A 13,792-nucleotide genomic window follows, 5' to 3' on the forward strand; every position below is an offset into this window, starting at 1 on the left:
TTTGTGCTTTGCCCTTTCTGGTGAGTTATAAGATTTGTCTGGTTCCTCATTACATTTTTCTGGTTCTTGATGAGACCTTTGGTCCATTTGGTGTAACAGTGTTCATCCCTGATCAACTCAGAAATTCTACCTGTAGCAGACCCTTCTCTCCTTTAATAGAGATTCCTGGTTTTCTTGTGTTCTGTGTTGCAGTGCTGCCACTCTCAAGCAGGGGCTGGTCTTCAGCAGAGAAAAGTGGAACATTCATGAGATGGTTGTAGGGATCGTATCACATATTTCCTATCTCTGAGGGGCCCACTGTGTGCTGCTGAGTGTCCAGAATGGGAAGAGATAGGTGTCATAGCTTTAACCAATGGTATACTTCTGTTTTGTATGAAATGTCGGGTACCTGGTCCGTTGAGCTGAGAAGCAAGTCTTCAGCATCGATTCATTGAAATGCACACTGCAATTTAAATGCCCTTTTCTTTGGTTAACAAGTGGTTATAGTTGTTCAGTGATTACAAGCACTTGATGCTCTTCCAAAAGACAGAGTTCTGTTCCCAGTACCAATGTCAGGTGGCTCACAGCTGTAACTCCAGGCCCAGGGGATCCAAAAACTCTGGCCTCTGAGGATCCCTACAGACATGTGCACAAGCCTACATGCAGGCACACACACACTTTCAACTAATAAAAATAAAGTATATATTTTTAAAAAATAGTTATATTGGGGTCACTGCCTCAAGAAGAAACTAACTCAGACTGATAGACAAATGACCATGTAGCTGCAGAAGTAACTTCAATTTTAAAGGGTGGAGATAGTCTGGTAGTAAATTAGTTCTCTTCTCTGCCCTGGGAGATTAGACAAACAATGGATCTAACTAAGAAAATAGACTGACTCATTTGGCTAAAATGCCATACTGAAATTATAAGCAAACTAACATTAATCTGTTTTTTAAAAGTTGGGGGGTGGGGTGGGTCAGGGTTCTGTATATTGTAGGAAATTTTATGGTCAGTTCTGAGATTTATTGAAGAAATACAGAACTCAAAAAAAAAAAAAAAAACTCAGACATGAAGTTGATAGATAAAAATCACTCTGAATCCTGTTTCTTACCTCACCCTCTGCTATCGGAATGACGAAGTGTCAGCTCTGTCTCGCCATTTATCGACTCCTCTTTACTACGGTCAAGTTCAATGACATGAGAAAGGCTTGCCTTTCTGTCTACTTGTCTTGAGCATTTCCCAGCTACCTGCCCAAGGGCATTTGAGAGACTAGATGCATACAGGAAGAAATGCGGGAGCTTCTCTGAAGGAAGAGAAGCTGTATGGGACTACGTAATGGGTCATGAGTGGCTGGGGTGGAGTAGGGAGAGAAGAGACCAGTCATCTGGTCCAGACTGCCTCCAGACAGGTCAGAAGGGGTGTTTGGGTGGACCTTTTTTCACATCTGGGTTTAGCCTCTCTTGAACTTTTTTAGCCTTTTGCCTTCGACCAAAACTGATTTGTACTCTGCAAGGCATGTGGCGCTTCCTCGTGTTCCTCCCTTGAAGCTCTTTGGGGAGGATTTAATTGGCTCTAAGGATGGTCCATCCCTTTTCTAGGAGGCCTGTTTCAGGTTTAGGTCATTTCATTGGCCTCGCCATCAACTGAAGGGCAGGTCCCCTGGCCATATAATTCCCTGGGCGAGAGGAAGGGATCCTAGACTGATGGTCGCACTCCATGTGTCTCTAACAGCCCTTGAGCTGTGAGGACACGATGTGCTGGGATGGGTGGGATTTGTGAATTGGTGTTTCAAAAGTAGTTAACATTTTCATTGTCCACAGTGGAAGCACGTAACCTGCCTACCTTCCCCAAAATTCACATGGATTGCCTGGTTTCATTTTCCGTTAGAAGTGAAACTTTAAGACTTCAGCAAACGGTGACACAAAGGCTAGTGGAGATAAATTTTAGCTTGCCCCTCTGCTTCCTTCAGGAAAAAAGCTGGTGACTATAAATTGAAGTGCACGAGGTAATGCTGTTGGGAGCGATCCCGGCCCTTCCCCGACCAGCATGTGCTCCTCCTCAGAGCAGCAGCTCACCCCCTCCCTCGCCCATCGAAGACGAAGAAGAAGCAGAACTTCCCCTGGGTCGCAGCCCAGTGATATGGAGCAGCTCTGGCGCAGAGCCCTGCTCTTCCCGAGTCGTGGGTGGTGCGGTGCTTGTTTCCCTCTCCTCCCTTTCCGGACCCAAAAGGGGATGTATCTGGGTCAGCCTGGGAGGGGCCGGACCTGCCACGGACAGCTAGAGGGAAGGGGGTGGCGATGACAGCATCTTTCAGGTTTTTGGCATCTCCGGGCTGTGCCTCTTCCAGCCTCTCATCGCTCGGTGCTGGGCGATAGCTGATGTTCTGGCGGATCCTGGCCCAAGAGGTGGGCGATGCGGGTGGGGAATGCCTGCCCTACACACAATGACCATACTTTACACTCCCTACGCCCCTGGGCACGCTCCTGGGTGGTGGCGGTGCCCCCCTCCCCTCGCCCCAGGAAAAGAGCAATGGAACAGTTCAAGGTCACTGTAAGTTCCTGGTCTTCCTTTCCGGTGATAAACCAGGAGGCTTCAAGCCAGTCGCTGTTCAAGATGTTCCACCCTCGGGCCCAAGCCCTAGTTCTATTCTGTGGAAACCGAGGTCCGAGATCCCGCGTCACGGTACTTTTTCACTGAACTTTAGCCAGATGCACAGGTTGGGCACCCTGGCTGGAGAGGTGCAGTCCAAGCCTGAGAGCAGATACCTGGCTTCCTAGGAGCCCCTCTGTAGTCTATTGCGCGCTCTCGACAGCGCTAGGAGCTGGGCGTGCGTAAAAGCTGCGCCTTCCCAGGGGCGCTTAAGCTGAAACTGTTGCTTGAGATCTCCAGGGACCCAGCCTCTCTTCCCTGCTCTTCATGTGTGGAACATAGGAATCACGGTTATAGGTCTTGATTTCCAAGGCCGAGGCTATTCTTCTCATCCTGGCCCGCTCAGACAGTGCAGATCCCAATTCCCATGAGTGCCATCTCCCAGTATTGAAAGCAACGAGTTGAAATAATTTTGTTTCTTGTATCCTATGCGCAGTTATCTCCTCATCCCAGCCCCCTCGCCCCCACCGGCCCCCAATAGTGCTTGATCAGGGACTTCAGTGGACCAGAACCTGCTGGTCTTGACAAAGCGGTGCCTACATTCGGGTGGTGGCTCTAGCCCACTATGGCTCTTTGCTAGGAACTTCCCTAAAGGTGCCTTTTCCTCGATGGTCCTTGGGGCCACTCCTAGGTTAATCAACGTTCTCTGGCCCTCCTCACCCGGAGATATCTCTTGCCATCGTTTCTTCCGCTCCTCTATAAAGCCCGGTGCCCCCCACGCCCCGCCCGGCGCAGCGCCCCCTTCTTTGGCTGCGCCTGGCGGGGAACCGAAAGGACACGGTGCGCGGGAGGCACGCAGAGCTCGGGGCTGCCTGCGCTCGCAGTGCCTGGGGAATTGGCTGTGGGCGAGGCGGCCCCGGCTGCCCTTTATCGCTCTCTGGGCTCGTCTTTTGAAACTTTATCAGTGAGTCTCACCACTAGCCGCAGACGCGAGCGGCGGGGGGGGGGGGGGGGGGGGGGGGGGGGGGGGCGCAGAGGCGCCGGCAGCCGTGACGAGGCGCTCCCGGAGCTGAGCGCTTCTGCTCCGGGCACGCATGGCGCCCGCACACGGAGTCTGACCTGATGTAGACGCAAGGGGGTTAATATGAACGTCCCTCTCGGTGGAATCTGGCTCTGGCTCCCTCTTCTCTTGACCTGGCTCACCCCTGAGGTCAGCTCTTCATGGTGGTAAGTCCACGCATATGGGCGCGGTGCTGATGGATTTTTGGAGATGGGAGTGGGGACCCTACTGGTCGCATTAGACCCTCCCTGGCCCTTTCCCAGTCCTGGCAGTTGTGAGTTCTGGAACAACCGTGTCTTATCACAGCATCCTGAGCTGAACCCCTTCGCTTTTCTCAAAAACTCATTTTAGCTTTGACAACTCCAAAAAAATTCACATGTCCCACAAATGAAAACTCTAATGTTTGATTGTTTGGATCCAGCTAAGTGACAACAAACTCAGCCAGTATCTTATTCCACTGAGAATTGTGCTAGCTTGATCTCTACTTCTAGCAGAGACGTGTGGTGTGTGTGTGTGTGTGTGTGTGTGTGTGTGTGTGTGTGTGTGTGTGTATGAATTCATCTTGAAAACTACAACTGCTACCCCCATGCCCCGACCCTGCGTCCTCAAAAACTGCCTCAAGATAAATCAATCCAGGCAGTTGTAGTTGCAGAACCTGAAGCCTGTGATTTGGTATTATTTCTTGTCCGTCCACATTCCTGGTGCTTCAGCCCAATGGGGCAGCCTCCAGGAAGGGACTATTGTCTTGATGCAAAACTTCTGGACTGGGACTTGGGTACCCAAGATGCTACCCTGCTCAAAACTGTCTTCCTAACTGCTGTCTCTGTGTGTTAATGTATGCTTCATTTTGCGCATTCTCTGCCTATCTAGAAATCATCCCCAGCTCTCAACTTTATGACCTTGAAAAGAGATGGAGTTGAGAGCTCTATAACTTTCCTGTACATAAAGTTGCAGGGCAGATATTAAAGTATTCTGATACCAATTCAGAAAGATATACTATTTTCAACACACACACACACACACACACAAGCACACACACACACCAATTGTGAGGATCTCAGCCAAATACAGGACAAAGAGAACAGACTGTTTAGACACCAGAGTGACTGAGAGAAACAGAGCAAAACACTGGAAAGGGAGTCGGGGTGCGGGTGGGTATTCAGCTCATTCCTAAGCCTGCGGAACAGGAAGGCCTTTAGGCTTGATGTTGCTGACACAGGATCAAAGATTGGTTTGTCAGATTAACCATTTTTCAATAAAATAATTATTTCTGTTTCCATGTGTGTATAAACATTGTTTATTGCTTGGGCATTTTGTCACATTGTCTCTCAGCTGTCACTTAAATATATTTTTGTAAGTCACAGCTGTAATGACTTTATGCTCATACAAAATAATGGCAATACAAAAAAACAGTATTCTCCTTGTTTGACGGCTTCAAAAGACACCTATGGCTGCTTGGGTTATATAGAAGGAGCCTTTCTAAACATTTCACAACTAATGGAGAACATCTGCCTAGAGATAATGATGTAATTTTGTTGTTAAAGTTTCTTTTCAAAAGTACTTTATGGAGCTATAATGTTTATTTTTTTCAAATATTTAGTACTTGTGATAACAATAGAAAGATTTTTTTTTCCTCCACAAAAGTTTCTATAAATGCCCAAAAGAGCTAGAAAATGAAACCGTTTTAAGGGTTCTTTAGCATGGAAAGAGTGGCATGTTTGTAAGAGGAACGTAGCATCAGATCCCAGCAGCTGCTAATAGGATACATGCTGGCAGTTTTGAAGACATTTAGGTCAAACAAATGGGAGTGAGGAACTTCTAAAGGTCAGCTTCCTCCAAAGCCAAAAGCAGACATATGGCAACACCGAAAGCAGTCTTCTTTGAAATTCTTCCTGTGTTCTCTCAAACACATTTGCCCTTGCTTCAAGCCTCATCTTCACAATGCTACTACTGCCTCTGCCCCTCTGTCCAGAGCATCATTTGGTTGCCCCAACTTGGGGATATAGTCATCACTCTATTTGAAAGGTAGCTTTGACCAGGTCATTGGCCACACACTCCCTTTGCCAGCTTCTACACTCCATGAAAATTAAGTAATCCTTGCCTTCTAATGTTATCAGAGGATACGTAATTCATGCTTAAGTAGAGCTGTGAGTACTAGTCTCCTGAGAAACACCAAGCCTGGCCTGTCCGGTCACATCACTGTTGCCTTTCTCTTCGTTTCTCACAGGTACATGAGAGCTACAGGTGGCTCCTCCAGGGTGATGTGTGACAATGTGCCAGGCTTGGTGAGCCGCCAGCGTCAGCTATGCCACCGACACCCAGACGTGATGCGTGCCATTGGCCTGGGTGTGGCTGAGTGGACAGCAGAGTGCCAGCACCAGTTCCGCCAGCACCGCTGGAACTGCAACACCCTGGACAGAGATCACAGTCTCTTTGGCCGGGTCCTCCTCCGAAGTGAGTTTCCCACCCTCCCTCACCTAGCTCCCTGCCCCCAGCCCTCTCTGGATCTGTGCTCAAAGCCCCTGCTCAGTTGAGTTTGTGCTCTGGGTGGTATTATCTTCTTCCAGAGAAGAGGGTTGTGGCCACCAAGAAACTATCTCATGTTCAGCTGTCTCACTGTTAGAGCAGGTTGAGAGGCTACAGGCTGAATGATAGCAAACTGATGTCTTTTTATTCTGTGCTCTGTCCATCGCTTCAACACTGCATGACCATTTGGGATTAGCTTTTGTCTCTGGAAAGAAAGAAGCAACCCCAGGACTCTTCTGACTTAAAAAAAAAAAAAAAAAAAAAGGTTTTTTTCTAAGGCCAGAAACTTTCAGAAGAGTTTAATCTGAAGATCAAGATAGTGTGCTAAAAACCTTTGATAAGGCAAAGACTGCCATTATTATTTAAAATACACTATGACATTTTTGTAAGAAGTAGAGGCAAATCTCATCTCACCACCTCTGACCTCTCCTTAATAACTATGTCAGGGTTACTCTGTATCTGCTTAACAGTATTTTTCATAGACTGGGATTCCAGAAGACATTGCCTGTATTTTCTGCGCTCTGATTGGTGCCTGGGCATTGTAGGTCCCATTCATTTGTTACGATGAATAACCAGATAAACTTTTAGTGAGACTAGTGGTTTTACAGCTATATTTTAGGCAGTAAGAATATTTACGAAAGAGCACTAACAACTCTGAATACAGAGGTTTCTTTTTTTACTTAGAAGACAACAAATTTTTTCTAGTTAGATAATAAGAGCTGTTAAGTGTCTGAATATTGAAGGTAACTTAAAGCTAGTGACATGTGAGCATATATAATCAGAGAAGATAAATTAAACTCAGTTGTTACTTTCAAATACTACTTGTCCCCTAAGTTGGCAGGAATAGCATTCTTGAAGAAATAACTCTGCTCCATTTGCTAGTGGGAAATTTGACTCAAATACAACAGTTTGTGTGCAAAGACAGAGGAGACAGAGAGAACTTTACACTTGTTTTTGCCCACTCCACTCCCTCCCGTTCCCAAGAAAACCATCCAGGCTGTGCACTTGGTAATGCTTAACAGAGGGTGTTTCTATCATGTCATCATCATAGCCCTAGAGTTTTATGAGGCCAAATGCATAAGTGAATGTCTCTCAAATCCCCCAAGGGCGTAGTACTCTCACTCTTAGAGTAGCCCTAAAGTTAATTTACTGTGATAGTCTGCAGTTTCATTCTCTAGCTTAAGAACTATATTCTTACGCATTCCTTTTAGAGTTTCGTTATGACATCGCAAATTTTTGAAAATATAATAGCGAATGTCACCCTAGTGGAATTTTAAGATGTCTCCCAGGTTAGTTCAGCAGTAAATCAATTAATGCTAGACCTTGTCGGAGAGAATTTGCAAACGTCCATGGCAAGTCCTGGTGTGTGCTGTATTGTTTGTAGGTTTTCCCTCATTAAGATAGGTCAGGATTTTCTTGTGATTTTAAATTAGAGGAGTGTCCCACATATCCAGTGATAACCTGTAGGTCCATTAAGCTCATTGCTTATGGAGGGGTGAAGAAAACAGCCGTTAAATCACAAAGAAAACGAAGCGATTTAAAATTTTAAACATGTATTCTTAATACGGAGCAGGGGTGGGGGCTTGTGGAGTTTCTGAATTTGGTTTTTTTCTTGTCACTGTGGGTTCCAGAGAGTCAGCTCAGCCTCAGCCTAGTCTTGCTGAGTCATGCTGCTAACTTATAAGGAAGCAGCTTCAAGAGAGAATCCAAAAGATGGCATCTCTTCCAAAGCTGAGGAGTCATTCATAGAATACTCCTTTGCAGGGTCACTGGGAGAGAAGAGGTGGTAAAGGGAGAAAACTGAACTAACTGATTAGGATCTGAGGCCTCGGGTGAATAAGGGACTCTGGATGGTACTTCCTACAGCTAATGCTCAAAACATAAAAACCCCCACATCACATGATTTCTTTCCACTCTTGCCAGAAGGCCAACTCCTTCCTCGACATCTCTGCAGATCCCAAAACTATCAGTGATGATTTTGTATTGTTTTGCAGAGGGCTGTATTTGGCCTATCAGCAACTTCTCCTGGAAATAATATTCACGAAATTCCAATGAAGTAATCCAGAGATGTCTTACAGTTAATTACTTAGAGGGGAATTTCAATCCAGAGTTGTGGAGGACTCTCTGTTAGAAACTTAACTGTCCCTTTAGATGATCATGGAAGATACAGTGAAAGGGAACATTGCTGTAGCAAGATCACCGTTGCTCCAAAAAGGCCCCATGGTTACAGGGAAGTGGAGAACACTTGCTAGTGTGCCCTAGAGTTCCAGAGTAAACCAGAAGAACTTTTTAAAACATATACAACTTACTCTTTCATGGGTAGAGGAAAAACCCAAACATAATCTTTCAGGTAGATACCTCTGCAAATTCTAGAGCAGGCTTTAAAAAAACAAAAAAAGATTAGTGCTCATCCGTGTAAGTTTCAAGAGCAAGAAAAGACAAAAGAAGACAAGAAAGAAAATTAGAGGATAAAAGAAAGCATATTTGAAAAGAGTTAGACAATCCAAGACCCTGAAGAAACTCTAGCTCCATGTCTTGCCTTTCCAGGTAGAATCCTCCCAAACTGTGTAACTTGCCTATGTACCCAGTTGCTCCTTTCATCTCCATCCTAAAACAATGGTAGCATCAACAGTAGCACACCAGAAATGTCCACATCACCATTTAGATCGGGATTTGATTTCAATTGCGATGACCTGAAAACTAATCTTTTTTTTTTCCTGAGACGCCCATGATCAAGTGTTGTTTTGTTATGAAGCCAGATCTTGAAATGTGCCTACTACTTCACAGACAGCATCGTAGTGAATCATCCAAAGCCCTTAGCTGAAAACATCTTAAGTCCATATCTGCATGACACCGCAACGTCTGGAGACCAAACAAAGAGCCATGTGCAGCAATTTTATTTAAATAAACATCCAGACATTAGTGGATGTGTTTGACAAATAACATATATTTAGAAAGATGATGTTTTTCTTTGGAAATAAATTTTTTTTTAGAATTATAGAAAATTACTATTATTTTGGTTTGAGTCAGCAAATCAATGGAGTTGTTTACCAGTTACATGAGTTTTAAATTTCTATCTCTGGTGCATTCAAATTCTGTGTCCCTAACATGCTGTAATCCACATCTTCCGTGCTTTTCCTCACTTACAAAATGTCTTGCTCAAACTATAATATTACTGGTAGATACATTAAGCAGTATGATCATTTCTCATATATATTCATATAATATCATATATGCATCTATAAATATGAACACTGGATTCCAAACTAGACTTTCGATGATAAAATTGACAACTGTCAGCAAGGAATTTTTCAAAACTATGAAAATTAATACATAATGAAATTGTTATTTACCCAAAAGCCAGTAGGTAAAATTAAGCCATATCAGTCACCACCTATGAGTGATCCTATGGGTGATCCTTATAGCATTAGCTGGGACTTTTGAAACAGTTCCTATGAGCCTACAGTCTTGGCTCAAGAGCATTCCTTGCTACCTGTACCAAATATTCATCTAAGCGATTGTCCCTGGAAATAATTGGTTCCCTTTCTGGTGGCTAGAGTTTTGTAGGGAGATATTCCTGAAAGGCTGAGATAAGTGCCATGTAATATTCTTGTAGATTTTTAATGGTTTTGAATAAGGAGACCAGCAAAGTGAATTTTGCAAGAGGTGCACAGTAAGCTGTAGCAATGAGCGACGCATGAAAACGAGCAAGGCTTCAATGCGGAAAAAGCAGCTTGTTCTCCCAGGTGTGTGGTTCAAAAAGTCACACTGGTCTTGACAGACTGAATCGCTGAACGTTCTTTGCTTTCTGCCTTGCATTGGCATTAGCTTGTCCAGCTTCTATTTTGATTGTTAATATATTTGCTGCAGCACCATTAATAAAAACCCATGCTAATAACAAAGAAATACAGTTCCACTTGAAAAATGAGGTGCACACAGACCCTAAAGAGCCTTATATCTGTCACTCTACCACAACGCTGTGTTATGAGTTACTACAGATTATTAAAATAATTTAATGTAGTTACTGCACTGAAATATGTGCCTCTCAGCCTGCAAGTGAGAGTAGGCTGCTGTCTAATAAAGAACAAGTCTAAGAAAGCCCCCAAAGGGTTCTTGCCCAAGTCTAATTATAGGCGGTAAATTTGTTTCCTTCCAGAAAAACCAAAGCAAGAGCTTTGCACTGTCTCTGACCCATACCCATGATTAGTGCAGGTGTTCCAGAAGAAAGGAAAATCACCTCAGGAGTTAGACACAGTTTGCAACGCAAGGCTATTGCATGTTATTTTCAACACTCTTTCAATTGCTTGTGAAAGCCAATGGCAAGCCAGCTCTCCAATGTTAACGCCAGGGGCTGCTGGCTGACTGAATTCTCTTCCCACCCTGGCCTCAACGTTTCTTTCATATCTGGGTACCATCTCACTGATGGTAAGTTCAATTTGCCGTAGTGTCCTCAGTAAGGTCTAGAAGTTTGGGCGTGTGTTTGTTTGTTCTGGCCTCCGACACTTGAGTTCAAGCACTCTTCCAGCCCAACCTCTGGGGGAGCCAAGACTATAACCGCGTGCAACAGTGTCTATCTTGACAGATTTTTTTTTCCCAAGCTGTGATATCATGACTCCGAAACCTTACAATGGAATGAATGATAGAACTAAAGAATTCAGACTGTTTTATAGATGGTGAAACTAAGATGACTCATGCCAGATCTGCTCTTCTGGGACATCTAGGGTTTGGGGTGAATGTGATTTGCTAAACGCAGGAGCGAGGCTATCTTTTTATCTTTTCTACTGTGTATTTAGGAAGAGTTGGCCGATAGCTATTTAAATGGACCAAATCCTACATTAAACATAAGTGATTCATAGTCGAGAAAGAACATGAGATCTAGAAAGGACTCCTAGAACACCATAAAAGATAAAATACCAAGCAGTTCACCTTATGAAAACAATTCAGAAAACTTAAGAGAAGCTCTCTGACCACTTTTAAGAAAAGCATTTTTGTTTCAGGTAGTCGGGAATCTGCCTTTGTTTACGCCATCTCCTCAGCTGGAGTTGTATTTGCCATCACCAGGGCCTGTAGCCAAGGAGAATTAAAATCCTGTTCCTGTGATCCAAAGAAGAAAGGAAGTGCCAAGGACAGCAAAGGCACCTTCGACTGGGGTGGCTGTAGTGACAACATTGACTATGGGATCAAGTTTGCCCGTGCATTTGTAGATGCCAAGGAAAGGAAAGGGAAGGACGCCCGAGCCCTGATGAACCTTCACAACAACAGAGCTGGACGAAAGGTATGGACTGCTCTCCTGCTGATGTGAGGACCCACTGAGACAGACCTTAAGCTTTCCTAGCTGGCTAAAGGCTCTGTAGTCCCAGCTTTTCAATGATTCTCAGCCCAGGGCCACTTGTTCTACAGAGTCCCAGCAACAGGGCTGAGACATCCTCACCCGTGCCCCACCTTCTTCCCACAGTGAGCTCAAGAAGTCCATCCATTGCTTTGAGCAGTGTAGTGAGTCAGGTATTTTATGGTTTCTGCTAGATAGTGTAGAATGTAGGCAGGAGGTACATCTGCCAGATAGTTCTTCATCCCACAAAGCAATAGCATCTTGAATACTTGTGTGGACCATCAATGCTCAGAGCATCTTCTCCCAGATGTTCCATGAGAACAACTCACTAGGCCTGGTGAGTTGGCTTCTCCTAAATTCAGAGGTACTCTCTTTTGGAGCCAGACCAAGCACTAGCATAAAGCTTCCAATTTTTTGTTTGTTTGTTTTGTTTTGTTTTGTTTTGTGCTGGCTGATTAGAAGAACTAAAGAAAAATCCTTCTCCTTTCATCCTGAAGAGCCACCCTCATAGTCCACAGGAATCTAGTCTGCAATCACCTTCAACCACCCATTTGGTGGATGAGGATGTTGAAGTCCTGAGGTACTCACCAAGAGTCAGCACAGAAGTCAGGACTAGAACTCGAGTTTAACTCTTAGGCCAGGGGACTTCAACCTAGGACTAAACTGATTTGATGTCTGTGTTCAGATGCATGAATGAGGAGGGACCGTTTAGGTGGTGGCTCGACCTGAATAACAAAGAAAACAGAATCTTGCTATCTGTGCCTTTGGGCAGAAAGCAGATACTGCTTGGGATAAAGAACTATTTAGTCTGAACCACTGTAAGATAATCTACTTGCCAAAAGAAACAGATAGCCCTAATTTGTCTTTTATCAATAAAACACTAAATATGCCTGATATTAATTTGTAAAGAAAGATCAGCATAAAATGGGGAGGTATGCAGGAGGGACTGATATGAAGAAGCATAGAAAAAGAATACAAATCTATTTGAGTGAAATCCTCTTATGAGGCTCTTGAGAAGAGCAAATATAATTTAAAAGACGTTGGGGAAAGGGGACTCTTAGCACGTGAAGTAGCGTGAGTGTGACGGAGCTGTTTACAAATAGCACCTTTTTAACTTAAATATTAACATTCTTTATTTGTATGAAATTGAAAATGTATAATGACCACTGCCAAGTATATAGACTACGGTTGTGCAATCCTACAATTGGTAATTGCTGTTTGTGCAATGATTTAGATAAAAACAATCTATACTGACCTTTGTCTGGACATCAACAGAACACAAGTAAGTTATAAAGTGTGGTGGCTTGGATAGGATACACTGCTTAAATATTTGAATGGGATATATTAACTAGATCTCTTTATTTGCAAACTTGGGCTATATGTCACTACATTGTATCCAAAAGAACGTCAACTTACTAAAATATATGTTAAGTTTTTATAATAGATCATTAGACACTGAATACCTCTAATCTTCAAAGCAACATATCTTAGCTATTATATGCTAGGTCCTTCGTAAACCACTGTTTTAATGCAAATCACATGATTTGTTCACTGCGTGGAGGTGAACAGCTGTTGGGCCTCAGACATTCTCCTGCCTTCTCCATGAAACGTAGGAGGCTACTTTTGATCGGGATAAAAGTGTACACACTAACTTGTTAAAACGTGGATTTAATTAATGGTGGGTGGGCAGACTTTCTCAAGGAGAGGTGTGACGTCAGCGAATATGAACTTTAAGGAAAGCAAATGTATTGAGATAAACATGCATCTCTAATTCTCCTCTTGCGGTCATCAGGCCTCCAGCTCTTACTCCCCCTTCTTGCCAGCAGAAGATGTGTGCAATCAAAATGAGACTAGGCTGGGCTCATGTTTGAGAGCAGCCCTCCTGAGCAAAGTCTCCAGTTGGTCCAGTTCTAGAAAACCCCATTCTACCAGGGCTGACAGCTACATCAGCTCAGGTTTTTTGTTTTGTTGTTGCTGCCGTTTTTGTTTTGTTTTCTTCTATTGCTTTTCAGCATTTTCCAAATTGTCTAATATGAGCACCAAGTACTTTTAAAAACTGAGAGTAATGGTGTGGGGGGGGGATAATATATTTTAATTGAAAGAAAAGTCATCTTTCCCAAGACATATCTGTTTCACCAATGCTAAGTAACAACCCAACACTGCTGTCCACATTTACCCCAATTTCCATCCCAATTTCCCCCAATAACTAAACTTTAATTAATTTATTAATTTATTATGACAGCTGGATAGAGCACCCTCATGTGTTTTTATTTTGTAATACCATCTAAATCTGCATTATCGTTCATTTT

The 13,792-nt window shown here is 43.8% G+C and overlaps 1 protein-coding gene across 1 annotated transcript in view; it reads left to right on the forward strand.

The window, feature by feature from the left end:
• The first annotated feature begins 3,588 nt into the window (after positions 1–3,588).
• The window catches only part of Wnt2 (Wnt family member 2), a 42,818-nt gene continuing 32,614 nt past the window's right edge, over positions 3,589–13,792 (forward strand). Inside the window, exons 1-3 of the mRNA XM_051151887.1 lie at positions 3,589–3,795; positions 5,856–6,082; positions 11,152–11,429. Coding sequence (XP_051007844.1) covers positions 3,713–3,795; positions 5,856–6,082; positions 11,152–11,429 — 588 coding nt within the window. The 5' untranslated portion in view covers positions 3,589–3,712. The remainder of the gene's footprint in view (positions 3,796–5,855; positions 6,083–11,151; positions 11,430–13,792) is intronic.

This window comes from Acomys russatus, chromosome 10 (assembly GCF_903995435.1).
Source record: "Acomys russatus chromosome 10, mAcoRus1.1, whole genome shotgun sequence".
Lineage (NCBI taxonomy): Eukaryota > Metazoa > Chordata > Mammalia > Rodentia > Muridae > Acomys > Acomys russatus.